This window comes from Xenopus laevis, chromosome 3S (assembly GCF_017654675.1).
Source record: "Xenopus laevis strain J_2021 chromosome 3S, Xenopus_laevis_v10.1, whole genome shotgun sequence".
Classification (NCBI taxonomy): domain Eukaryota; kingdom Metazoa; phylum Chordata; class Amphibia; order Anura; family Pipidae; genus Xenopus; species Xenopus laevis.
Genome location: NC_054376.1, coordinates 8,655,397 through 8,683,311, shown reverse-complemented (window position 1 = coordinate 8,683,311; position 27,915 = coordinate 8,655,397). Strand labels below are relative to the sequence as shown.

Genomic DNA, 27,915 nt, shown 5'->3' with positions numbered 1-27,915 from the left:
CAAGTGGAGTCACAAACTAGAAGATGACTCTGGTACAGGTTCCCATGAGAAACCAAGCTAATCATCGTCCCGGCCTAAGAAAAGGTCAGATATGTTTAGCATGTCAAATGCTCTAACAGCTTTCCCTGTGCAGCACCAGCGATCATGTTTCATATTTGCGACATCGTTTTTCAAGCACTTTATTAATGTGAACATGGTCTTGATCCAGATTAATGAGTAGGATATCGGCGCTGCTTTATAACACTGTCATCCTGAGATTAGATATAAAGAACGACAAACTTGACAAATCTACTATTGGAATGTCACTTAATGGACTTGGGTTATGCAGCCATATCACAAAACCACAAAGCTAGTCATCTGGCAACGTAAGCGAGTTTTGGTTTTAGAAAAAAAAAAAACCTTAAGATAGGGTGGATGCGTTGGGGGGGAGATTTCAACATTAAATAATCAGGTTTCTGATATGAGTTAAGAGGGTTCTGTGGGAAAAGATTGTTTCCCATGTTTTGTGATTGAAATTATTTTTATGAAGCAGAGAGGAATATTAAAAGCTGTGGGATACCTGTTAAAGGATGAGACAGCCCAGGTGGCATTACGTTGTAGGTGGAACCTCAACAAATCTCATTTAACCTAAGGATTATAGCACATTTCTTGTTGTACTCAATGCTAAAAAAATGCTAAAAACATCCAGGGCTTTAAAGTTGTGCAGAGGAGTTCCCCATTTTGGATCCTGTAATCTTTTGAACGCTAATGACAATTCACATGCTCAGTGAGCTCTGGGCTGCTGTTGAGAAGCTAAGCTTAGAGGTTGCATCAGGTCATTAAAACAATAGCAGAAAAGGAAGTTTTATCTGTCATAGTGGCTTAATTAATTCTAATACAGAACACACTAGCTTGTATGGAGCATCAGCAAACAGGAAGATAAGGAGCTACAGGTGCATCTGCAAAGGGACTGTTAAAGGGCAGCCTTAAGCTGTTAAAGAAGCCCAAAAGTTAAGTATTTTTAGCCTAATTATTTGTTGTGTTTTAGTTCTCCTTTAAGCTAGGCTGCTTTCATAAAGACAAAAGACAAGAACAAAATATTACATAAAATCATAATGGCCCTTTAATCATTTCCCTTTTGGGTATTGAGAGGTTGGTTGACCTTTAATGGTTGACCTATAATACAGACTTTTTGCGGTCAGTTTATTTCCTGAAATTGTACTCCGACCACAGTCGAGCAGTGAAAGATGCTTTAAAAAAGCAGGAGTAGAGTTTGGTTGAGAGTAAGCCAATGGTCAAAAAGATTTTGGGTGGAAGCCAGACTGCGATGGACCGAAAATGCAGTTGCTGGAGAGAAAATTAGTGATATTTTTTCAGCATTTTAGGTGGAGAAAATGAGTTATATGAAGTAGTAGGACTCATTTACCATTATAGGTCAACATATAAACTTCAAAAAATGCACTCTCTATTTGTCAATTTGGCCTGAGCCATTTTTCTCCTAGAATGGAACACATTGGACTATGCCTTGCACTAAATGCATTGCTGCTTGTGTGGGTGATGGAGGTCACTTGCTTGCACATCATTCAGACCCACAGTCTATTGCAAGGGTCCCCAACCTTTAATACTTGTGAGCAACATTCTGATGTAAAAAAGAGTATGAAAAATGTTCCTGGGGTGCCAAATAAGGACAGGCTATTTGGTAGCCCCTGTTGGGCAGTACACCTGGTTTTTATGCAACTAAAATGTGCCTTTAAACCTGGAATTCAGAAATAATCACCTGCTTTGGGGCCACTGGGATCAAAATCCTTGGGGTTGGTGAGCAACATGTTGCTCATGAGCCACTGGTTGGGGACCACTGGTCTAGTGAATGTCTAGGGCTGCAAAGCACTACTTACCATCTGTCTATGGGATCCATTTAATGGGTTTCCATGTGTCTGGCAGCACTGGTGCAGGGTTCATGTTTAACAGACCCTATGAGACTTAATTTTGCACCTGTAGTGCTATTGCATGTGCAACTAAAACAATGGTAACTTCGAGGACTAATGTCACCCTCTACGGTGTGCATTTCATGTTTGCACAAGATTGCACTGATGAGAAAAGCTTTTCAATAACTCAAAAACAGATACCAGGGCCATGCGACCTATAGTTACGTTACTGAAAACTTGTGTACTGTGGTAAGTAGAATAGCCATGTTCCTATACCGTAGATCTCAGAATGAGAATCATTAAAATACAATGCAAATTGTCCATACTGTTTTTAAATGGATAAATAAAAAATGGAGTTTTAATTTCATCCTGGCTTTTGGGGTGCTCTGTGATATATATTTTTTGATTGGATACAGATGCCGTCCAGGGGCTGGAACTTACGCTGTAGACCAGCTTCTCTCTTAGCAAACTGAAATTCAGAAAAAAATAGCATATTGAGAATTTTGTAAATTTAAATGTGTTCTGGTTTGACTTGGCAATGAAGGCATATCATTGTATCTACTGTATCTAGTATCTGTTATTTACTTTACCTTCCTATTCTGCAGAATTTAATTTCTGAAGTGTGAGGTCTATGTTAATAAAAGCACCTGCATTTTAAATCTCAAGATTTACTGTAGTGACTCAGCCCTAATCCGAAAACGTAATCTAGTGTGTCACTACCTTAGGCCCATGTCACACACCATGTTTTAATCACTGCTACTACTGGTAGGGATTAAACCACTACTGCTAACACTGGATTGCTTCCTATAAATGCAAATACTTTTTTGGACCATTAGTAGTATTTGCCTTAGACCTTTTGGTATTGTCCATAAAGAACATCATTTTTTTTATGTTATCATGATCAGTTTTGTATTGTTTTACTGTATTATATTGTATGGATGAACATCACCACAAGCAGTGTGCAAAAACCGCTGCATACTTACTCCACTTATTCCTGGGGTACAAGTGTTAGAGCACTAAGGATGCAGGAGTGCCCCCATTAGAGCTCCCTTGCATTTGCAAGCACTTGCCCACTGCTAATACTAGTGATGGGCAAAAAAATTTGTCAGGCCTCAAATTGTGGCAAATTTCCAAGTTTTGCCGCCGGCAAATATATTTGCAAAAGTACAGCGAAAATCCGATGGCGAAAAACAAAAAAAATTGCGCGCATAAAAATGACACGCATCAAAATTAATCAGACGCCCATTGACTTTTATGCATGCATTTGAAGACCAATGCATTTTGCACATTTTTCGCTGTTTTGTGAATTTTTCGGCAAAGCAAAATGCCATAGATCTGCCCATCACTTACTAACACAATCAAAGTTGTATTCTCAGTCTCTGCACCGAAATGGAGAGCAAATGCCTGCAGCCATTTAGACAATGCAGTACACAGTACGCAAAGTAGAAAAAAATGCATTTTGCCTCTTGCTGCAAAAAATTATTTCCGACTACATTCGGCATTGCAGACCAGAAACCAAGTCAAAAAAAGACCTCCCCGAGGCAAGGAATGTTGCTGTTATCTAATTTAGATATTACTATATAGTTATGATGTGCTGATATTTCATTATAATCAGACGCAGCTTTTTAGTGCTAAAACTAAGCTAATTTACCTCTTCAAGCTGGAAGAACAGTAAACTGTCTCATTGGAGGATTTTCTTTATTTTATACTTCTGTTTTAGCTACTAGTATTTCTAAAAAAAAAAAAAACAAACATCACTGCTATTGCAGGACAAGCTCCCAACATGCCTTACCATTGCTAATATGTTTAATGATATAGGGTGTTCAGTACTATTGGGTAGGCCATACTTCAACAGCACCATTTACATTTCTATGTTGCATGCATGAGCTTTATTTCATGCATTTTATTTCTTTCCCTAGTGGAAATGATCGGGGCCTCAAAATTAAAGTGACAACTCTTGAATCTGCAATTGAATTTGGGCAATCTAATCTGGAGATACTAAGGGTATTATATCACATGTAAAGAGACGCCAAGGGGCAGATTTACTAAGGTTCGAATGGTAAATTCGAATTTTTGATTTTTTTTTTTTGGTCAAAACTCACAATTTCAAATTTAAAACCACCAATTCGAATGTGAGATGTATCATACGTCGACCCTGAAAACAGTTCAAATTTGATACTTCACCACCTTAAACCTGCCGAGATCATGTAGAAGTCAATGTCAGAGATACGTTGAACCATTTGAACATGTTAATAGCCTTTCCGACACTCAAGGTTGTTTTTTGAATAAAACTTGATTCAAATTCGATTTGAATTTTTGGGGTTGTTCCTATTCGATCGAATGTTAAGACATTCAAGTTGTTTCATAAATAACCTCCCATTCAACTTGTGAGTGCATTCCAATTTATTAGAGTTAAAAAAAATTACATAACATTAAAATTTGACTTTTGATAAAACCAAATCGTGCCGTACTGCACTACTCAACCATCATTAACCACTCATTACATAATTGTTACTGGGCTACAAATCCTAGCTAATCTGTGTAAATCTGTAAATCTGGCAACATGTTCTTTATTCCTGCATTTGGCATTGGAAGTCTGTCCTTCTCCCCATGGTTGATTCCATTATAATTTAATAACCCAAAATTGCACAATAATCTTTGTATGTAAGATAAAAGCAAGATGGCTGACATAATGCTGAGCATCAGCATTCTCAGTGAGGAATTATCTTACATCTGTAATTATGTTTTAGGTCAGTGGAATTCCCATTGGTGACTTGTTTTCCATTGGAATTATGTTGTGCATCAGCTTTTATAGGGAGCTAGGGCTGCAGTGGGACAGCTTTATGGTTGGGTTTAAGTAGCCTAAGGCTGACAGCCTTTAGTTGCCCTTTATAAGACTCTTGAAAGTGATGATTGGAATTATACATTTGAATGTGCAATATCTTTATGGCTAGAGATGATACTTAGGACAATATGTGAGCCAAAATGAATTTATGTGAGATAGATCTTGTCAGACAAACAGAATACCTTTTCTGTGATCAGGTAAATATAAACTAAGATCAGAATGTTGAATAGATAATTTATTAAGATATTCCTTGAGCTTGGGCACTGCATCAAATAGGAGAATACTATGTATAGTAATAATACAACATTATAATTCAAAACTTGTTTAAGAAGGAACATAGACATGTGGACAAATGAAATATTATCCAGTAGCAGTGCATGTAAGCATTGATCAATCTATCGTTTGAATGCTCTGTGTTCTGTTGGCGACAGTCATCAACACTGTGCACTGTAGATCTGTTGTCATTCGGACATTAAGTCACTTCTAAAGCACAGGGTGGTTGGTAGAAAAACCTTTCAAACTACTTGTCTAAATACCATAAGTCCCAACGTGTTCCCCCTCAGTAAATATTTTTCTGCAGTCAATCATTCTAACTCTAGCCATCATGAACTGGTAAAAAACGACATGCCAGTTTTACCTTTCATACTAAGTTTATTATGTTCTGTCTATATGCAATGTTGTCATTGAAGGGGCCATAAGTAGTCTTGGCACATGCATTAACTCTGCATAGTTAGCCAAATATCTGTATAAATTACCAGGGGTATATTGTACATTGCAGGTTATTCCTGGACGAAGTTCAGGGTGTGGAATAAAGAATGAATCCAAGTTTTTGAAGAACTTCTGAAGACAGGCTTAATTCACATGGGAAAAGAAGAATCTGTGGTGAGGCAAGAAACATTTATAGACTGTTGTTTTTTTTCTATATGCATATCTACGCCCTGAAACAGTGTCATTGATTTGGAATGGTTTGACCATTTCCCTAATGTTACTAAATATTCCCAGGTCTTATCATGCGAGCTGCTCATTAGTAGGGATGTAGCGAACGTCGGAAAAAAAGTTCGCGAACATATTCGCGAACTTGCGCAAAAACGCGAGCGGTTCGCGAACGGTTCGCGAACCCCATAGACTTCAATGGGAAGGCGAACTTTAACATCTAGAAAAGACATTTCTGGCCAGAAAAATGATTTTAAAGTTGTTTAAAGGGTGCAACGACCTGGACAGTGGCATGCCAGAGGGGGATCAAGGGCAAAAATGTATCTGAAAAATCTGCCTGTGTGTGCTTGGAAGAGATAGTGTAGGGGGAGAGCTGTTAGTGATTTCAGGGACAGATGATAGTAAGTTTGCTGGCTAGTAATCTGCTTGATACTGCTCTGTATTGGAGGGACAGAAGTCTGCAGGGATTTGAGGGACATTTTAGCTTAGGTAGCTTTGCTGGCTAGTAATCTACTGTTCTCTTTAAACAACTGCCATACGTTGACCTTGTAGGCATTGTTTGCCCAGTTTTTTTGGACGCAGCCACTGAAGCACAGTTGCCAGAAAAAATATGCCATATAAATGCTGAAAATAGTCATTTTTCGCCATACGTTGACCTTGTAGACATTGTTTGCCCAGTTTTTTTGGACGCAGCCACTGAAGCACAGTTGCCAGAAAAATTATGCCATATAAATGCTGAAAATATAAATTTTTTTGGTTGCAGCCACTGAAGCACAGAGGCCAGAAAAATTATGCCATATAAATGCAGAAAATATGCATTTTTTTGGTCGCAGCCACTGAAGCACAGTTGACAGAAAAATTATGCCATATAAATGCTGAAAATATAAACTTTTTTGGTTGCAGCCACTGAAGCACAGAGGCCAGAAAAATTATGCCATATAAATGCAGAAAACATGCATTTTTTTGGTCGCAGCCACTGAAGCACAGTTGACAGAAAAATTATGCCATATAAATGCTGAAAATATAAATTTTTTTGGTTGCAGCCACTGAAGCACAGAGGCCAGAAAAATTATGCCATATAAATGCAGAAAATATGCATTTTTTTGGTCGCAGCCACTGAAGCACAGTTGCCAGAAAAAATATGCCATATAAATGCTGAAAATAGTCATTTTTTGCCATATACGTTGAGTCAACGTATGGCAAAAAATGACTATTTTCAGCATTTATATGGCATATTTTTTCTGGCCTCTGTGCTTCAGTGGCTGCGGCCAAAAAAACTGGGCAAACAATGCCTACAAGGTCAACGTCGTTGACCTTGTAGGCATTGTTTGCCCAGTTTTTTTGGCCGCAGCCACTGAAGCACAGAGGCCAGAAAAAATATGCCATATAAATGCTGAAAATAGTCATTTTTTTGGTCGCAGCCACTGAAGCACAGTTGCCAGAAAAATTATGCCATATAAATGCTGAAAATATAAATTTTTTTGGTTGCAGCCACTGAAGCACAGAGGCCAGAAAAATTATGCCATATAAATGCTGAAAATATAAATTTTTTTGGTTGCAGCCACTGAAGCACAGTTGACAGAAAAATTATGCCATATAAATGCTGAAAATATAATTTTTTTTGGTTGCAGCCACTGAAGCACAGAGGCCAGAAAAATTATGCCATATAAATGCAGAAAATATGCATTTTTTTGGTTGCAGCCACTGAAGCACAGAGGCCAGAAAAATTATGCCATATAAATGCAGAAAATATGCATTTTTTTGGACGCAGCCACTGAAGCACAGAGGCCAGAAAAATTATGCCATATAAATGCAGAAAATATGCATTTTTTTGGTTGCAGCCACTGAAGCACAGTTGCCAGAAAAAATATGCCATATAAATGCTGAAAATAGTCATTTTTTGCCATACGTTGACCTTGTAGACATTGTTTGCCCAGTTTTTTTGGTTGCAGCCACTGAAGCACAGAGGCCAGAAAAAATTAAACCAGTAGGGTTTGCACCCTAGTTTGTAACGGTGGCGGAGGGAGGAGGAGGACGCTAAAGGACAGCTGTGTGTGGAGTCATGAGGCTTGAAGAGAAGGACAGCTGCATAGAAGTCAGAACAAGTCTTCCGGCGTGCAGTAACCCTCCGAGATCCACCCCTCATTCATTTTAATAAAGGTCAGGTAATCGACACTTTTGTGACCTAGGCGAGTTCTCTTCTCAGTTACAATCCCTCCTGCTGCACTGAAGGTCCTTTCTGAGAGCACACTTGAGGCTGGGCAAGACAAGAGGTTCATGGCAAATTGTGACAGCTCTGGCCACAGATCAAGCCTGCGCACCCAGTAGTCCAGGGGTTCATCGCTCCTCAGAGTGTCGATATCTGCAGTTAATGCCAGGTAGTCCGCTACCTGCCGGTCGAGGCGTTCTTTGAGGGTGGATCCAGAAGGGTTGTGGCGCTGCCTTGGACAGAAAAACATTTGCATGTCTGACGTTACAGACTGGCCAAAGGGCTTTGTCCTTGCAGGTGTGCTCGTGGCAGGATTACTGGCACCTCTGCCCCTGGAATGTTGATGAGTTCCTGAAGTGACATCACCCTTAAAAGCATTGTACAACATGTTTTGCAGGCTGGTTTGTAAATGCCGCATCTTTTCGGACTTGTGGTATGTTGGTAACATTTCTGACACTTTATGCTTGTACCGAGGGTCTAGTAGCGTTGCGACCCAGTACAGGTCCTTCTCCTTAAGCCTCTTGATACGGGGGTCCTTCAACAGGCATGACAGCATGAAAGACCCCATTCTCACAAGGTTGGATGCAGAGCTATCCATCTCCGCTTCCTCATTATCAAGGACTGCATCATCCACGGTCTCCTCCCCCCAGCCACGTACAAGACCAGGGGTCCCCAAAAGGTCACCACTAGCCCCCTGGGAAGCCTGCTCCTGTTGGTCCTCCTCCTCCTCCTCCACAAAGCCACCTTCCTCCTCTGACTCCACTTCTGGCACCTCTCCCTGCGTTGCAGCAGGTGCCTGGGTTCGTTCTGGTGATTCCGACCAGAAATCGTGCGCTTCCAGCTCCTCGTCACGCTGGTCTACAGCCTCATCTGTCACTCGTCGCACGGCACGCTCCAGGAAGAAAGCGAAGGGTATTAGGTCGCTGATGGTGCCTTCGGTGCGACTGACCATATTTGTCACCTCTTCAAAAGGTCGCATGAGCCTGCAGGCATCGCGCATAAGCACCCAGTAACGGGGGAAAAAAATCCCCAGCTGTGCAGATCCAGTCCTACCACCCAGTTCAAAAAGGTACTCGTTGACGGCCCTTTGTTGTTGCAGCAGACGTTCCAACATAAGGAGCGTTGAATTCCAGCGAGTCTGGCTGTCAGAAATCAAACGCCTGACTGGCATGTTGTAGCGCTGCTGAATGTCAGCAAGGCGTGCCATGGCTGTGTAGGAACGTCTGAAATGGGCCGACACCTTTCTGGACTGGGTGAGAACGTCCTGGAATCCTGGGTACTTGGAGACAAAACGTTGGACTATTAAATTTAACACATGTGCCATGCAGGGCACATGTGTTAAATTGCCTAGTCTCAACGCTGCCAACAGATTGCTTCCATTGTCACACACCACTTTTCCGATCTGCAGTTGGTGTGGGGTCAGCCACCGATCGGCCTGTGACTGCAGAGATGACAGGAGTACAGATCCGGTATGGTTTTTGCTTTCCAGGCACGTCATCCCCAAGACAGCGTGACAACGGCGTACCTGGCATGTCGAATAGCCTAGGGGGAGCTGGGGGTGCACAGGTGTGGAGGAGGAGAAGGAGGACCCAGCAGCAGAGTAAGAAGAAGAAGAAGACGAGGTAGAGAGCGATGGAGGAGTAGAGGTGGTGGCAGAACCGCGTGCAATCCGTGGCGGTGACACCAACTCCACTGTTGTTGTTGAGCTACCCATTCCCTGCTTCCCAGCCATTACCAAGTTCACCCAGTGGGCAGTGTAGGTGACATACCTGCCCTGACCATGCTTGGAGGACCATGCGTCAGTAGTCATATGGACCTTTGGCCCAACACTAAGTGACAGAGATGCGGTAACTTGGCTCTGCACATGTTGGTACAGGTGTGGTATTCCCTTTTTAGAAAAAAAATTGCGGCTGGGTACCTTCCACTGCGGTGTCCCAATTGCTACAAATTTGCGGAAGGCCTCAGAGTCCACCAGCTGGTATGGTAAAAGCTGGCGGGCTAAGAGTGCAGACAAGCCAGCTGTCAGACGCCGGGCAAGGGGGTGACAGTCAGACATTGGCTTCTTACGCTCAAACATGGCCTTCACAGAAACTTGGCTGGTGGCAGATGACTGGGAATGGGAACAGGTGGTCAAGGTGGAAGGCGGAGTGGAGGGTGGTTCAGACGGGTCAAGGAGAGCAGAGGTAGAGCAGTAAGATGCTGGACCAGAAGGAGTGTGGCTTTTAGTTTGCCTGTTGCCTTTGAGGTGTTGCTCCCAAAGTGCTTTGTGCTTGCCGCTCATGTGCCTTCGCATAGAAGTTGTACCTATGTGGCTGTTGGGCTTACCAAGGCTCAGTTTCTGACTGCACTCATTGCAAATTACAATGCTTTTGTCAGAGGCACACACATTAAAAAAATCCCACACTGCTGACTTTTTGGAAGTGTGCGATCTGGCGGTAACAGTAGAAGTTGGCGGAGTTGGCGGTATTGGCGGCAATGGCGGGTGCGTTGGCCGGCTGAACACAGGTGCCGATACATGTTGTTGCCCTGCTGATCCCTGCGGGCTGTCCTCCCTGCTTCTTCTAAGTCTTATTCTCCTACTGCCTCTCTGACTCTCCGTCTCTCCATCTGAACTACCCTCCTCTTGCTCTCTTCTACTAGGCACCCACAAAACATCAATCTCCTCATCATCATTCTCCTCAGATGCATCAATTTCTTCTGACACATCACAGAAGGAAGCAGCAGCGGGGACCTCCTCCTCATCACTCATTATGTCCATCTCTATCGTGTTCTCTGCCAGAATTAAATCTGGTGTAAGGTCCTCATCTCCTTCATCTTCTTCTGGCAATAATGGTTGCGCATTACTCAGTTCAAGAAACTCATTGGAAAATAACTCCTCTGACCCCAGTGAAGAAGGGGCACCGGTGGTGGAGGAAGTGTTACGTGGGGTGGCCATAGCAGTGGAGGATGAGGAGGATGTTGTGGTAAAGTTAGAAACGGTAGAGGATGGGGTGTGCTGTGTAAGCCAGTCAACTACCTCTTCAGCATTTTGGGAGTTCAGGGTCATTGGCTTTTTAAAACTGGGCAATTTGCTAGGGCCACAGGATTGCATAGCAGCACGGCCCCTAGCACGGCCTCTGCGTGGCGGCCTGCCTTTGCCTGGCATTATTTTTAAAAAAACAACAACAACAACAAAAACTCAGTTGGTTTTTCTGGAAACGATAATACACACAGCTAGATGGCGGGTTGAAGAAAACACTGTGCAAATAATGCCTACAAAGTCAACGTATACACTACTACAGCGGTGGATACGGATTACGTAAAATATATGAATGCTGCTTGAAAAAAGTAACTCAAGTGGTTTTTCTAGAGACGATAATATTATCAATATTTAGACAAAATGTGAACAAGGTCACACAGCTCGATGGCGGGTTGAAGAAAACAGTGTGCAAATAATGCCTACAAGGTCAACGTATACACTACTACAGCGGTGGATACGGATTACGTAAAATATATGAATGCTGCTTGAAAAAAAGTAACTCAAGTGGTTTTTCTAGAGACGATAATATTATCAATATTTAGACAAAATGTGAACAAGCTCACACAGCTCGATGGCGGGTTGAAGAAAACAGTGTGCAAATAATGCCTACAAGGTCAACGTATACACTACTACAGCGGTGGATACGGATTACGTAAAATATATGAATGCTGCTTGAAAAAAAGTAACTCAAGTGGTTTTTCTAGAGACGATAATATTATCAATATTTAGACAAAATGTGAACAAGCTCACACAGCTCGATGGCGGGTTGAAGAAAACACTGTGCAAATAATGCCTACAAGGCCAACGTATACACTACTACAGCGGTGGATACGGATTACGTAAAATATATGAATGCTGCTTGAAAAAAGTGACTCCGGTGTTTTTTCTGGAGACGGTAATATTATGGATATTTAGACAGAATGGGAACAAGGTCACACAGCTCGATGGCGGGTTGAAGAAAACAGTGTGCAAATAATGCCTACAAGGCCAACGTATACACTACTACAGCGGTGGATACGGATTACGTAAAATATATGAATGCTGCTTGAAAAAAGTGACTCCGGTGTTTTTTCTGGAGACGGTAATATTATGGATATTTAGACAGAATGGGAACAAGGTCACACAGCTCGATGGCGGGTTGAAGAAAACAGTGTGCAAATAATGCCTACAAGGTCAACGTATACACTACTACAGCGGTGGATACGGATTACGTAAAATATATGAATGCTGCTTGAAAAAAAGTAACTCAAGTGGTTTTTCTAGAGACGATAATATTATCAATATTTAGACAAAATGTGAACAAGCTCACACAGCTCGATGGCGGGTTGAAGAAAACACTGTGCAAATAATGCCTACAAGGCCAACGTATACACTACTACAGCGGTGGATACGGATTACGTAAAATATATGAATGCTGCTTGAAAAAAGTGACTCCGGTGTTTTTTCTGGAGACGGTAATATTATGGATATTTAGACAGAATGGGAACAAGGTCACACAGCTCGATGGCGGGTTGAAGAAAACAGTGTGCAAATAATGCCTACAAGGCCAACGTATACACTACTACAGCGGTGGATACGGATTACGTAAAATATATGAATGCTGCTTGAAAAAAGTGACTCCGGTGTTTTTTCTGGAGACGGTAATATTATGGATATTTAGACAGAATGGGAACAAGGTCACACAGCTCGATGGCGGGTTGAAGAAAACAGTGTGCAAATAATGCCTACAAGGTCAACGTATACACTACTACAGCGGTGGATACGGATTACGTAAAATATATGAATGCTGCTTGAAAAAAAGTAACTCAAGTGGTTTTTCTAGAGACGATAATATTATCAATATTTAGACAAAATGTGAACAAGGTCACACAGCTCGATGGCGGGTTGAAGAAAACAGTGTGCAAATAATGCCTACAAGGTCAACGTATACACTACTACAGCGGTGGATACGGATTACGTAAAATATATGAATGCTGCTTGAAAAAAAGTAACTCAAGTGGTTTTTCTAGAGACGATAATATTATCAATATTTAGACAAAATGTGAACAAGCTCACACAGCTCGATGGCGGGTTGAAGAAAACACTGTGCAAATAATGCCTACAAGGCCAACGTATACACTACTACAGCGGTGGATACGGATTACGTAAAATATATGAATGCTGCTTGAAAAAAGTGACTCCGGTGTTTTTTCTGGAGACGGTAATATTATGGATATTTAGACAGAATGGGAACAAGGTCACACAGCTCGATGGCGGGTTGAAGAAAACAGTGTGCAAATAATGCCTACAAGGCCAACGTATACACTACTACAGCGGTGGATACGGATTACGTAAAATATATGAATGCTGCTTGAAAAAAGTGACTCCGGTGTTTTTTCTGGAGACGGTAATATTATGGATATTTAGACAGAATGGGAACAAGGTCACACAGCTCGATGGCGGGTTGAAGAAAACAGTGTGCAAATAATGCCTACAAGGCCAACGTATACACTACTACAGCGGTGGATACGGATTACGTAAAATATATGAATGCTGCTTGAAAAAAGTGACTCCGGTGTTTTTTCTGGAGACGGTAATATTATGGATATTTAGACAGAATGGGAACAAGGTCACACAGCTCGATGGCGGGTTGAAGAAAACAGTGTGCAAATAATGCCTACAAGGCCAACGTATACACTACTACAGCGGTGGATACGGATTACGTAAAATATATTATGGCTGCTTGAAAAAAGTGACTCCGGTGTTTTTTCTGGAGACGGTAATATTATGGATATTTAGACAGAATGTGAACAAGGTCACACAGCTCGATGGCGGGTTGAAGAAAACAGTGTGCAAATAATGCCTACAGGGCAAATAATGCCTAAAAGGTCAACTTATACACTACTACAGCGGTAGTAAAATAAAAAAAAGTAAAATAAAAAAAAAATGAATATTAAAAAAAAAAAATTAAAGTTGGTGCTGCTGAACTACTAGGAGCAGCAGATTAGCACACCAGTCCCACTCCCCAACACTGCTAGACTAATAGCACTGGGCTCTTATAGTAGTAGTAGTAGTAGTAGTAGTAAAACAACAAAAAAATAAATAAAAGCAGTCCTTACAAGGACTACTGTTATTGCAGCAGTCAGCAGATGAGATCAGAAGCAGGACAGCTGCCCACTGCAGCTACATACAGAGCACTGCAGTAGAAGGTAGATTACTAGCCAGCAAAGCTACCTAAGCTTAAATGTCCCTCAAACCCCTGCAGACTTCTGTCCCTCCAATAACAGAGCAGTATCAAAACGATTACTAGCCAGCAAACTTTCAACTGTCCCTGAAATCACTAACAGGCAGCAGCTCTCTCCCTACACTATCTCTTCAGCACACACAGGCAGAGTGAAAAAACGCTGCAGGGCTTCGGTTTTTATAGGGAAGGGGAGTGGTCCAGGGGAGAGCTTCCTGATTGGCTGCCATGTACCTGCTGGTCTGGGGTGAGAGGGCAAAAAAAAGCGCCAACAATGGCGAACCCAAAATGGCGAACGTCGCGCGACGTTCGCGAACTTCCGGCGAGCGCGAACACCCGATGTTCGCGCGAACAAGTTCGCCGGCGAACAGTTCGCGACATCTCTACTCATTAGATATTAGTGCTGAAACTTATGGGCTCATTGCTTTGTCATTTCCAGAATAACTTTTTATCTATTTTATGGCTCTGTCCTGAAAATAGCAGTGCAACCTATTTTTTAAATTGGCAAAACTTTGACCAGTTTGTTATAAATTACAGCAATTTCAAATGAATGGGAAGGAGGCTATGTATTTATAAAAAAAAAAACTCATATTAAAAGAAAACACTAGCCCCTGGATTTATAAGCTGTTTGAAGTTCACGGACATGAGATGACTTTTTAACAGTTATAATGAGTTAGATTTGGAAATAAACTTGGCCTTTCTTATTCAAAGGAAGCCTCTGTTTTATCCTGCCCCTTAAGGACAATATCATAAAAAACAGTACATTAAATTAAACTAGATGAAAAAATTGATTTCAATTAATTCTGAAATTATTGTATCAACTAACTAAATACGTAGATATACTGCATGCCACTTGTGTGCCTATATATTTCCATTCAGCATCTAGATGTCTTCCAGCAAAGTTTCATACAGCTACTTCTTCAAAAAGTTCTCTGAATTTATGTTTTGTTCTGCCCCCCCCCAACATTTTCATTATCCTGTAATATAATGCAGGAAAAAGATTCAGCATATTTGCTGGTGACAATTTTCTCACACGACTGGAACAAGATAGATATATTAATAGCAGGAAATATGTAACAAAAACATTGCTCATAATTTTTGTTAAAAATAAGAATGTAGAGACATTAAGTGAATCCCTTTCATTAAATCATGGAAATATTAATTGATTTCAATGATAACATTTATTTAAAAGTAATTAGATAATGCATATAATAATTCATTTTAATTATGTACTTAATTAATGTTTCAATTTAAAAGTAATATGAAGAAATAAGATAATTCCTTGCATTAAATCATGAAAATATTAAGGGGTCAAATAGTAAATTCAAATATTTTTTTGGTCAAAACTCTAATTGTGAATTATCCAAACTTGATTAGAGTTTTAATTCAAATTTGAATTTCGAGATTTATCAAGCCTATACCCTGGGAATAATTAGAAGATGTTAATAGCCTTCCTTCGGAGAAAAAACTCGATTCAAGTTTAGTCTAATTCTATTCAAATTTAATTTGAGTTTTTGTGTTGGTTATGCTTGTTCGAGTTTTAGATATTCTATTTTTTTCTTAAAGTATTTTCGGGTATATTCGAGATAAAAAAAAACTCACATGAATTCGAAAATTCAACCTTTGATAAATGGGCCTCTAAAACTCAAGAGAGTTTGATAGCTGATGTAGTATTAATTATAATTATATAGGTGTATTTGCCATGTTATATTTTATGCTATACTGTCATTATAAAGACTTGCTTGCTGTCGATATTTGTGGTAGGAGAGTCGCTATATCCTTAAAATAGATTGGAAATCCCTGATGTCTGATTTAAGGAAGCTGAAAGAGAGAACTGGGGATTCCTCCTTATGATTACCAAAGACTAATACAGTACCTCACCTAAAAAACCCTTTTAATCACATTAAGGGATTTGGCTGAACAGAAATACAGAAAGGGAGCATAATACTGAGAAAGCAGAATTCTGAGAGTGACACATGCATTCTAGCAGAATCTCTTTCTACACAAATTGTCTTGTTAAAGAATTAATTTATAGCTATTTCAGTTCATGCATCTAAGAAAAACTGCAACAGTCTTTATTCACTCTGTATGTGTTTACAGTTTAATTTTATTGGGCACGGGATTTACTTTTCTGTCATCTACATTAGCACTCAATAAAGGGCATGTTAACCTTCCATAATCACTCTATAACACAGCACTTTTTATGTTTGAAAAGTTGGTGGCCAATACTTAATTCAAGATGAAAGGGGATATTCAGTAACAATCCTGCTTAGCAGCACTAGCTGTTATTTAACATATGCAGATTACTGGACAATGTGACTTTCTGACCGTTAATAAAACATTAGAAGGACAAAGTGACCTTTACGTGTTCAATGAGAGTGAAAAATGTGTTTAAGGCCTATTGCACATTAGTGTTTTGACTGAATAGAACCAGGAGCCTAATGGTGCTAGACTACAGTTCCAAACATGCTTTAATCTTTGATAATATGTTGAGCTTAATGTGGTCATCTATCCGCATTTTTTAAGCCAAATCTGAACAACAGTGCTTACATCCCCTTTAAAAGAAAACATGCATCTCTTATAAAGAAAGCTGATCTTAAATTCTTGCTTGGATCATAATTCTAAAAGACCGATGACCAAAAGTAAAATGGCAGAAAAATGGAGGATTGATCAGAGGACTGGTTCTTATATAGAGAACCACTATTTTCCTCTTGACCCCTTTGTTAATGGTTTATCATTCCTGAAGCATTTCCTTTGAATTTTTTAAGGAATAACCACATTAAGGGGCCGATTCACTAACTTCGAGTGAAGGATTCGAAGGTAAAAAACTTTGAATTTCGAAGTTTTTTTTGAGCTACTTCGACCATCGAATGGGCTACTTCGACCTTCGACTACGACTTTGACTTCGAATCGAAGTATTCGCAGTAAAAATCGTTCGACTATTCAACCATATCGAGGGTTAATTAACCCTCGATATTCGACCCTTAGTGAATCGGCCCCCAAATATAATCAGTGCCACCCTTTTTACAGTTTTTTTTCCATAATTGTTAATTTGATCTTCTGCATGTCATGCTCCACACTGCAATAAGAAAATCTAAGTTTGAGTTGCCCTATGAAAAAAGGCAAGTAGTATCATGGTGTTTATTGGTGCACATTATTGTTATTCCGGCATCTCTTTCTTTTGGTCGTGTATTTTACTATTTTCTTGTTTCTTTTTGCATTCTGTGTAGGAAGAAACATGTTCTCAAACTGTATTTACATTGGAAAATGACCTAAATGTACCTAAATTTCTGGTATTTTCAAGGTGATTTCTTTCTAGATGATAAAGTGAGCATATCATTTTAGGTGAAGTGTGGTTTATCCCAAGGTTGTTCTTATTCTGGACATGATACTGGTAAATGTCCCAGGAAGATTACTAAAGAGCAGAGTTGTTTAGAGTGGATATTTGGTTGTAAAGGATTGTGAGCAGAAAAGGATAGAATGAGGGTGGTTGGCAATAAACTGAAGGCTATTGTCAATTGGGCACTTTTGTTATGTTTAATTCCCATAGAAGAGCACCCAACTTATCAAACACCAGATTGGCCAATGTTTTCCCAGCTCCTATTGACTAAATTGTACCTTCTACCATGGAGAATTTCATTCTCATCTTGATTGGCTTCCTAGTATTCGGCATTTTTGGTCTTGTTCCTACTTCATACATACTGTAGCTTCTTTACAGTGACACAACCTAGACCCAAGCAATGTGCTTATTTTTGAAAAAAATGGCTTTAGATGTTTCCCCATTATAGCAAAGCAAAAACTTAAAAATAACTTTTAGCAAACGGTCTTTTAGCAAAACATCTTGGAGTTTATTTGCTACCATTATGAAAAACCAGGGGGAGGTGTACAAAAGGATAATGGGGTGCAATCACCCTGTGCCAGGTGTCCTCTCTGGCCAGAAGTGGTAACTTATGGTAGAATAACAGGAGATCATTAGATGTGTTTTGTGGAATCTGTTGACAAAGATCACCTTCTTCTCAAATGGTGGAGATTTCTTATTGCAGTTAGAAGATGTACAATATAGTCATACTATAAATATTGGACAACCAGAGCAGTTGGTGCAGCTTAATTTATTAATGTACTAATCCCGTATATGGATATACATTGTCATTTTGTAAATGTCCTTATGTGATATCATCCAACTATTACACCATTAGTATGTATAGCCAACTAAAATCCCCTTCCAATATTCCTTCAGCTTTTTGGTTTGGAAATATAACAAAAATGTAAGTGGAAATTAAAAGATGTGAGCCATTTAATGTGGAACTTGATACCCATATTACAAGAAACATCACATAACAGGTTCAATATTGACTTTATGAAGAACAATGTTGTGAGAAATACGTATGAAGGGAAATTTGGAGTCTAGTAGTAGCACCTAATCTACAGTATATAAAGAATCATAAATACTGTCAAATGTGAATTTTCGCGTTATTGAGTAGTTTTGTAAAACACTGATACTTATTTGTATCTCAAGTATATTTCAACCCATGCTCCATAGAACAAATCACAATGGTAGCTTTTCTCTTATCATCCCATCCTCCTCACAAAGTTTTTTTTTTTTTCACTACACTCAGTTTACCATTCAGTCTTTCTTGCCAATGTAGCAATGTAATCAGCCTTTAAAAACATGCATATAGTACTGTTTTAGTGTTTAGAGCTAGAAAAAATGTGTTTCATACCTTCAGCAAATGAAACCAAGAAGAGAAAATGTAGGTGTAAAAAGTTTCATTTGATGACCCTCTCAGATCAGTTGTGCCATTGACCCTTGAAGACTTGAAAAACGTTCTTTGTGCGCTGCTGTTTTACCAACATATGTCTGCGACTGCTGCATTAATGCTTTAATTCTTCAGATGTATAATTGTTGGAACTGTAGTCTAGCAACATTATAGTGGAACAACACTACTATGGAAAGTACTGTAATTAATGACATATTATTTGTGCCCCCATATAGTCTGATGTGTTGCATGTTGTAGAATCTATGCCACCTGCATGAAAGTAATGTAGAATGCCATATAATCACATTCATCAATTCATAGACAGAAATCCCTGACATGGAAAGGGTTAATGAAATCCAGTAAGACATTTTGGTCTAGACTTTTATAAGCCTCACCTGGTATCTAGGATACATAGGATTTTAAAGCTAGGGATAGGCCAGAGGGTATGGTTCATTAGCACAATGACTCCTATAGTTTGCCTTCTTGTTTCTGCTAAAAATATAGAGAATGTGTTGAGACGAATGTGATGGACCATATAAGATGTTAAGGCAGGTTAAGATTTACCCATCTAGGATCCCTTTCCGTTCAGTATTCGGCTCAATCATTCATAAAGGATTTGGCTGAATCCTAATCCTAGCAGATTTGGTGCATCCCTACTTAAAGATATATATTTATTTTGCATTGATGCTGCGCTCCCCATACTGCATTATACTGCATCATACTATCGCTGTGATTGGCTGTCCAAGCAATGGCAGGATTCTTTGTATTTATAGAAACCTAGACAGAAGGTCATATTGAAATAGGGCATGGGGCATAGTTATAAAACAATGGTGCTCACCATTGGGTTCCTACATTAGTGAACTCTTAAAGGGGCAATTCATTTTACTGGAATTTACAATAAAATTAACTTGTTGGGAGGATGATATATGTCCAGTATACAATATTATGGCTAAACTTCCAGAAAGAAATCATGGGGAAGAAATCCATTTTGTTGATTTAATGAATCTACCTTAGTTATTCATGATTTTGAGTGTGAATCTGAATATTATACTGTACTGTTAAGTCAACACATATAGGGTAAGCATGTTGGGAACAATGATCAGAGGTCATTTTTTAATTCATATCGGTAGCTAAGCATTAAAAATTATTGTAATAATGCAATCATTTGGTCACTTTGTTAGACTTAATCTGCACTGATTTACATGAGAAATGTCTGAAACTCATGAAACTCATAAAAGTTGTTCAGCATATGGGATAGAGCAGTGAAGGGAGAATGATGCAGTGACGGACTGGCCCACCGGGATACCAGCCAATGGGCCCTCATGCTTCTTAATATTGGGCCTATTTCGTGGCTATTCCTTATTTCTATGAGAACAAAGAGGCTAAATAAATGGACTAATAGATTATAGTATGTAAAAAAAATAGACTAGGAGAATAGAGGTTGAGTGAGGTGAGGAAGAAAATAGTCCTGAGAGTGGGCCCCTGATCTAAAAATTTTTGGTGGGTCCATGGTCTAAGGTTTTTTTGGTGGGCCCCTATTGATCCAGTCCGACACTGGAATGAAGTATTACATTACTGATATTAGGAGGTCTTAATTCCAACAGCCCTTTACTTTGTGAAAATATGTTGAAGTTATTAGACCAAAACATCACTAGTAATTAGTCAGTTTATGTCAGAAGGGTGGTTTGATACGTACAGAAAAATCACAGAAGTCTACGTTATTTACATTTTTATATTCACAAAAAAATAATATTTTTTTTTTATCTTCCCCCCAGATCTTACAGGTGAATAGGGTGATGTCCATCCTGTTTTGTGTGATGTTTCTTCCTTATCTTTGTGGCATCCACGCTACCAACATGGATAAAAGGAATTTGCCAGAAAACTCGATGAATTCTCTGTTTATTAAACTTATTCAAGCAGACCTTTTGAAAAACAAGATCTCCAAGCAGTCAGTTGATACCAAAGAAAACCATCAAATCGCCATACCAAAGCCAGAAATTCTTCTTGACTTGGACGGGGATGATAATATGAAACATGACTTCCAACCAATCATCTCATTAGAAGCAGAACTAGTAAAACAGCAGAGGCAACGGCGATACAAATCACCTAGGGTACTTCTAAGTGATAGCCTTCCTTTGGAGCCTCCTCCCTTGTACTTAATGGATGATTATATTGGGCATTCAACAGGGGTAAATAACAGAACCTCAAGGAGAAAAAGATTTGCAGAACATAAAGGCCATAGAGGGGAATATTCTGTTTGTGACAGTGAAAGTTTGTGGGTTACAGACAAATTGAATGCAATTGACATTCGAGGACACCAAGTAACTGTGTTGGGGGAAATTAAAACAGGAAATTCTCCTGTGAAACAATACTTTTATGAAACAAGGTGTAAAGAAGCAAGACCTGTCAAAAATGGCTGTCGTGGCATTGACGACAAACACTGGAATTCCCAATGTAAAACATCACAAACTTATGTGAGAGCATTGACTTCAGAAAATAGCAAAATGGTGGGTTGGCGGTGGATAAGAATAGACACGTCCTGTGTTTGCGCATTATCAAGGAAAATAGGAAGATCTTAATTGCATTTTTTTTGACATATAAATTATTACTTTAAATTATATGATATGCATGTAGCATATAAATGTTTATATTGTTTTATATATTATAAGATGTTCTTATTTATTAAATTTCAGCGAACTTATATAATAAGCTTTATGCCCCCCTCCTAGAAACAAAAAGAAAAAAAAAGAAGAAAAAAAAAAGAAAGAGAAGAATTCTCTGCCTTCTCTCGGGCATTCCAAAATTCTGGAAGAATATGTTTGAGATTTTGCTGCAAGCAGTATATACTTCACTGTAAAACCAAACCTTTGTGTGTCAGTATTTTTTCCTCCAGTATTTTCATGCCAGTGATTTTTTTAAGCAAGCCTATTAAATCCAGTTATATCAGAGATGTATAAACTGTATGCACATTATATTCAATTTCAATATATTTTACCTCGTATTGAAAAAAAGACAATTTAAAATGACCCTACAGATGAATGTTGACAAAGAAAAGACCCCCAACGATGTTCTACTGTGTTTTTGTTTTGTATATATAAGAATAGTTTTATCGACATAGCTTTTTATCTGAGACAGTGTTTCTAAAGCAATGTTTATGGTCCATTGATTTTTAGATTAGATTTTACTCTATCAAATTTGCTTTGTAATTGGTCATGTTACTGCCAACAACTTTTTAAACGACTCTGGTAGTAAATTTTAACTTTTTAATTTAATAGCAAAAATTGAAACGGATGGTGCTGGTAATTCAACATCACATTATAAAACTTTTTTTTTTTTTTAATGTTTCAGTTTATTTGGTCTGAAACTTCCATCTACAATGTATTGCTAAAATATTCCTACTTTAAGTAAAATGGAAATTCTTTTATCCAGTATATAAATGACAGTCACTGAATAAAATGTGTCAATAATATATTGAAGTTTTGTAAATCTCAGATTATTAAAGCGTTATGTTTACATGTTGTTGTATTCACCCTATGCTATTATTTTCAGGTATTAAAGGGGATGACCATCTTTTCTAACAGTTATACTCAACCAAACAAAGCCACAGTTCCCACCATACTTTATTATTAGGGATGTAGCGAACGTCGGAAAAAAAGTTCGCGAACATATTCGCGAACTTGCGCAAAAACGCGAGCGGTTCGCGAACGGTTCGCGAACCCCATAGACTTCAATGGGAAGGCGAACTTTAACATCTAGAAAAGACATTTCTGGCCAGAAAAATGATTTTAAAGTTGTTTAAAGGGTGCAACGACCTGGACAGTGGCATGCCAGAGGGGGATCAAGGGCAAAAATGTATCTGAAAAATCTGCCTGTGTGTGCTTGGAAGAGATAGTGTAGGGGGAGAGCTGTTAGTGATTTCAGGGACAGATGATAGTAAGTTTGCTGGCTAGTAATCTGCTTGATACTGCTCTGTATTGGAGGGACAGAAGTCTGCAGGGATTTGAGGGACATTTTAGCTTAGGTAGCTTTGCTGGCTAGTAATCTACTGTTCTCTTTAAACAACTGCCATACGTTGACCTTGTAGGCATTGTTTGCCCAGTTTTTTTGGACGCAGCCACTGAAGCACAGTTGCCAGAAAAAATATGCCATATAAATGCTGAAAATAGTCATTTTTCGCCATACGTTGACCTTGTAGACATTGTTTGCCCAGTTTTTTTGGTTGCAGCCACTGAAGCACAGTTGCCAGAAAAAATATGCCACATAAATGCTGAAAATAGTCATTTTTTGCCATATACGTTGAGTCAACGTATGGCAAAAAATGACTATTTTCAGCATTTATATGGCATATTTTTTCTGGCCTCTGTGCTTCAGTGGCTGTGGCCAAAAAAACTGGGCAAACAATGCCTACAAGGTCAACGTATACACTACTACAGCGGTGGATACGGATTACGTAAAATATATGAATGCTGCTTGAAAAAAAGTGACTCCGGTGTTTTTTCTGGAGACGGTAATATTATGGATATTTAGACAGAATGGGAACAAGGTCACACAGCTCGATGGCGGGTTGAAGAAAACAGTGTGCAAATAATGCCTACAAGGCCAACGTATACAGTACACTACTACAGCGGTGGATACGGATTACGTAAAATATATGAATGCTGCTTGAAAAAAGTGACTCCGGTGTTTTTTCTGGAGACGGTAATATTATGGATATTTAGACAGAATGGGAACAAGGTCACACAGCTCGATGGCGGGTTGAAGAAAACAGTGTGCAAATAATGCCTACAAGGCCAACGTATACACTACTACAGCGGTGGATACGGATTACGTAAAATATATGAATGCTGCTTGAAAAAAGTGACTCCGGTGTTTTTTCTGGAGACGGTAATATTATGGATATTTAGACAGAATGGGAACAAGGTCACACAGCTCGATGGCGGGTTGAAGAAAACAGTGTGCAAATAATGCCTACAAGGCCAACGTATACACTACTACAGCGGTGGATACGGATTACGTAAAATATATTATGGCTGCTTGAAAAAAGTGACTCCGGTGTTTTTTTCTGGAGACGGTAATATTATGGATATTTAGACAGAATGTGAACAAGGTCACACAGCTCGATGGCGGGTTGAAGAAAACAGTGTGCAAATAATGCCTACAGGGCAAATAATGCCTAAAAGGTCAACTTATACACTACTACAGCGGTAGTAAAATAAAAAAAAGTAAAATAAAAAAAAAATGAATATTAAAAAAAAAAAATTAAAGTTGGTGCTGCTGAACTACTAGGAGCAGCAGATTAGCACACCAGTCCCACTCCCCAACACTGCTAGACTAATAGCACTGGGCTCTTATAGTAGTAGTAGTAGTAGTAGTAGTAAAACAACAAAAAAATAAATAAAAGCAGTCCTTACAAGGACTACTGTTATTGCAGCAGTCAGCAGATGAGATCAGAAGCAGGACAGCTGCCCACTGCAGCTACATACAGAGCACTGCAGTAGAAGGTAGATTACTAGCCAGCAAAGCTACCTAAGCTTAAATGTCCCTCAAACCCCTGCAGACTTCTGTCCCTCCAATAACAGAGCAGTATCAAAACGATTACTAGCCAGCAAACTTTCAACTGTCCCTGAAATCACTAACAGGCAGCAGCTCTCTCCCTACACTATCTCTTCAGCACACACAGGCAGAGTGAAAAAACGCTGCAGGGCTTCGGTTTTTATAGGGAAGGGGAGTGGTCCAGGGGAGAGCTTCCTGATTGGCTGCCATGTACCTGCTGGTCTGGGGTGAGAGGGCAAAAAAAAGCGCCAACAATGGCGAACCCAAAATGGCGAACGTCGCGCGACGTTCGCGAACTTCCGGCGAGCGCGAACACCCGATGTTCGCGCGAACAAGTTCGCCGGCGAACAGTTCGCGACATCTCTATTTATTATGAGGGCAGATTTATCAGCTTTCCCGTTGATAAACCATACAGTTGTTGTTTGCAACAAAAATTAAAATTTCAGTTTCTGAACTTGAATTTTTGAGATTTATTAAGCAGAAAAAAACCTTGAATATAAATATTTGTATCTAAAAGCTGGTGAGTTCATATACAAGTCAATGGGAGATCTAGCACCAAAATTTTATTTGTATTTTTGAGAATAATTAAAAATTTAACAGGATCTTTGAAAATTATAGTCTAAGGCGCGGAGGACCGGCACGCATTCTTACCTTCAAGCACGCCTGTCCCCGGGTTCCTCTAGCCACAAAAGGCTGAAGATGCCCAGGCATGATGATATCATCAGCGCGCATGCGCAATGACGCTGCGTCAAGACGTCAGCGGTAGTGATGGGCGAATTTATTCGCCAGGCGCGAATTCGCGGCGAATTTGCGCGATTCGCCACCAGCGAATAAATTCGCGAAACGCCCACGAAAATTCGCGGAAAAAAATCTCCGGCGTGTAAATTTTTTTTTCGAAAAAACGGACGCCGGCGTCAAAAACGGGCGCCGGCGTCGGAAAAACGGGCGCCGGCGTCGGAAAAACAGGCGCCGGCGTCAAAAACGAGACGCCGACGGCGTTTCGCGAATTTTTCGCCGTTTCGCGAAATTCGCGAATTTTTCGGCGAAGCGAAACGGCGCAAATTCGCCCATCACTAGTCAGCGGACGCAATGATGTCACGATTGTTGCCAAATTCAAACTTATGCGTATGATCCCTGCCTGCTTCACAGTGAAAAGCCCGGGGCCCCAAAAAGGCGTTGGTGAACACCGGGGTAAGCAGGGCTCTCTTACTACACCTAAGGGGTAGGTCCTGGCAGTTACGGGCTTCCTTACACTACTGATCCGTAACCGATAGTTAGTATGCGATTTCAATGCATTTGAGTTACTTTTAACATTTTTACATTATTGAGTTTATGAGAATCAAGGTTTTAAATAAATAAATGCAAATTTGAGATTTTTGACTTTCAATTGTTTTTGAATTAAGAAAACAAAACAAAATTTAAAAAAAAAAATGATTTTTAATAAAGCTGCCTCCCTGAGTTCTAGTTCATGAAGTTTATGAAGATTTTCAAGTTCATGAAACATTTCAATTTATGACCCTTAGTGCACCGAATAGATTTCCCCTAAAGGATACCCCCTGCCAGTACTATTCCAGCCATCACCATGTCACCATAGAGGAATTCTAATTTATTTGAGCATGTACATAGGATAACACCTGGTGTTTTCTCTCATGCCTCTCTCATCTCTGAATGCTTCCTGTATGATGTGGTGTATGTACATACGCGTAGGAGTAATGTCTGGTATTGGAGACTTTCCAATAAAAAGAGGCATCCATGGGCCACCCCCTGAAGTTGACTCCCTAGGCACCATCCCAAAGATACCTAAATAGAAAATACAGCCCTGCTCATAGATGCCAGGAGAAATGAACTAAATTATAATTCAAATTATATATATACATATAATTTGAATTATACTTTAGTTCATTTCTAGCCATGCCTGTTCCACTCAGCTTCACCCAGTCTTTGTTTTCATATAGTAAACCTAAACCCCCAATCTGATACAGCCGATCATATTTTAGCTGCCTCACTCCAGTACCAGATAGCAGAAGTCATTCTCTGTTCCACCAATATTCCTAGGTATTATCTGCAGCTGTCTATTTTAAATTAACCTCTTGTAATACACCTTAATAGAATAGTCTATGATATCATAACAATACTAATTTAGGATGAATAGCCAGCAATTTGTATTTAAAATTTGGTGGAAAAATTAACTGCCTGTTCACCATACTGAACTATCCCAGAATTAAACCATGCCTAAGACGGTTTTTACTTTATAAAGATGGAAGATATTGATGTGTCTTAAAGCAGGTAATTGTCTACTATATCCCAACAAAATACAGGTTGACGGACAAAAGAGCTTTTTTCTTATATTTCTGATTTGAAATTTTTAGATCTATTCCAAATTAAACCCAAAAATGATCTTATTATCTAATTTCTCTAAAATTTGAGAAATACATACAAAGGCCATTTTGTGGGCTCCTGTACCCATTGATTTATTTTCTGTGGCATTAAAGTGCTTCTATAATGATCTGATTGCATTTTACTCCATCAATGTTTATATCTAATTAAGAGGTGGCTTAATCATTCCCAAACCGGACTTACTGCAGTGTCCCAACAGCACTCCAAATAACTTTTTTCTTTCTATGCCACTGTAGCTGGACATTCATCTGCTTGTTTGGTGAGTTTTCCCCTATTTGGTCACCCATGTGCAGGTTGTATTTAGATCTGCAGATCTGTTTGGAGAGGACTGATGCAGTCCTTACCTGATGGAATTTTCTAACATGCCTGATAGATATCTGACTGCACATGATGATCCATAAACTCTCTGGATGGTCCAAGTTAGCATCCTATATCATCCCAAGGATGCCCACCATAAATCTGTGGCTAAAAAAGGGTATTACTGCTTGCATTTACATGATTGAATTAGTAGTTCTGTTGAAAACTGTTAGTTAAAGACTTATACTGCCTCTAGTAAAAAATTACACACACCCAGCTAATAATAGATTCTCATTTTATCATTGGCCATCCCTACAGAACATTTTCAATCTTTCTCCACCAGTTATTTCCTTAATTCTTCATCCCACGAGGATCCATGAAAATGTTGTGTTTTTTTAATATATATTTGCAATTTTTCTGCTTCTCTTGTATTGGTATCATTAGTGGAAGCATTAGTGGAAGCTACCAGCTCCTATCTTATAGATAGCAATAAAAAGGTGATGCCTGTGGAAAATTCCTTATGTGAAGGCAGAAATATGGTTAATTGCCACCACTTAATGAAGATGGACCAGTGACTGTCTTTCTATCTAAATTTGCAATTAATGGAAGTTTTCTTGGATATTCACACACATTTTCAGGTCATTTCAGGTAGGAGCTCTGAATAATAATAAGAAACAGGTTATTGCAATTATATTATAACTCCAAGTTACAAACCAATTATACTTTCCTTTGGTCTTTGATGGACTTGTTCTTACTAGTTTTTCAGACAGACCAATTCTGT

At 39.3% G+C, this 27,915-nt stretch overlaps 1 protein-coding gene across 3 annotated transcripts in view; it reads left to right on the top strand.

Moving 5' to 3' along the window:
• Positions 1 to 22,363, top strand: part of ntf3.S (neurotrophin 3 S homeolog) — a 53,021-nt gene extending 30,658 nt beyond the window's left edge. Inside the window, exons 2-3 of one of the 3 annotated variants that reach the window (XM_018254271.2) lie at positions 5,528 to 5,631; positions 20,663 to 22,363. In XM_018254271.2, coding sequence (XP_018109760.1) covers positions 5,611 to 5,631; positions 20,663 to 21,466 — 825 coding nt within the window. In that variant the 5' untranslated portion in view covers positions 5,528 to 5,610 and the 3' untranslated portion in view covers positions 21,467 to 22,363. The remainder of the gene's footprint in view (positions 1 to 5,527; positions 5,632 to 20,662) is intronic. The other 2 variants (NM_001092740.1, XM_041587630.1) reach the window with 2 other exon arrangements.
• Positions 22,364 to 27,915: the final 5,552 nt, after the last annotated feature.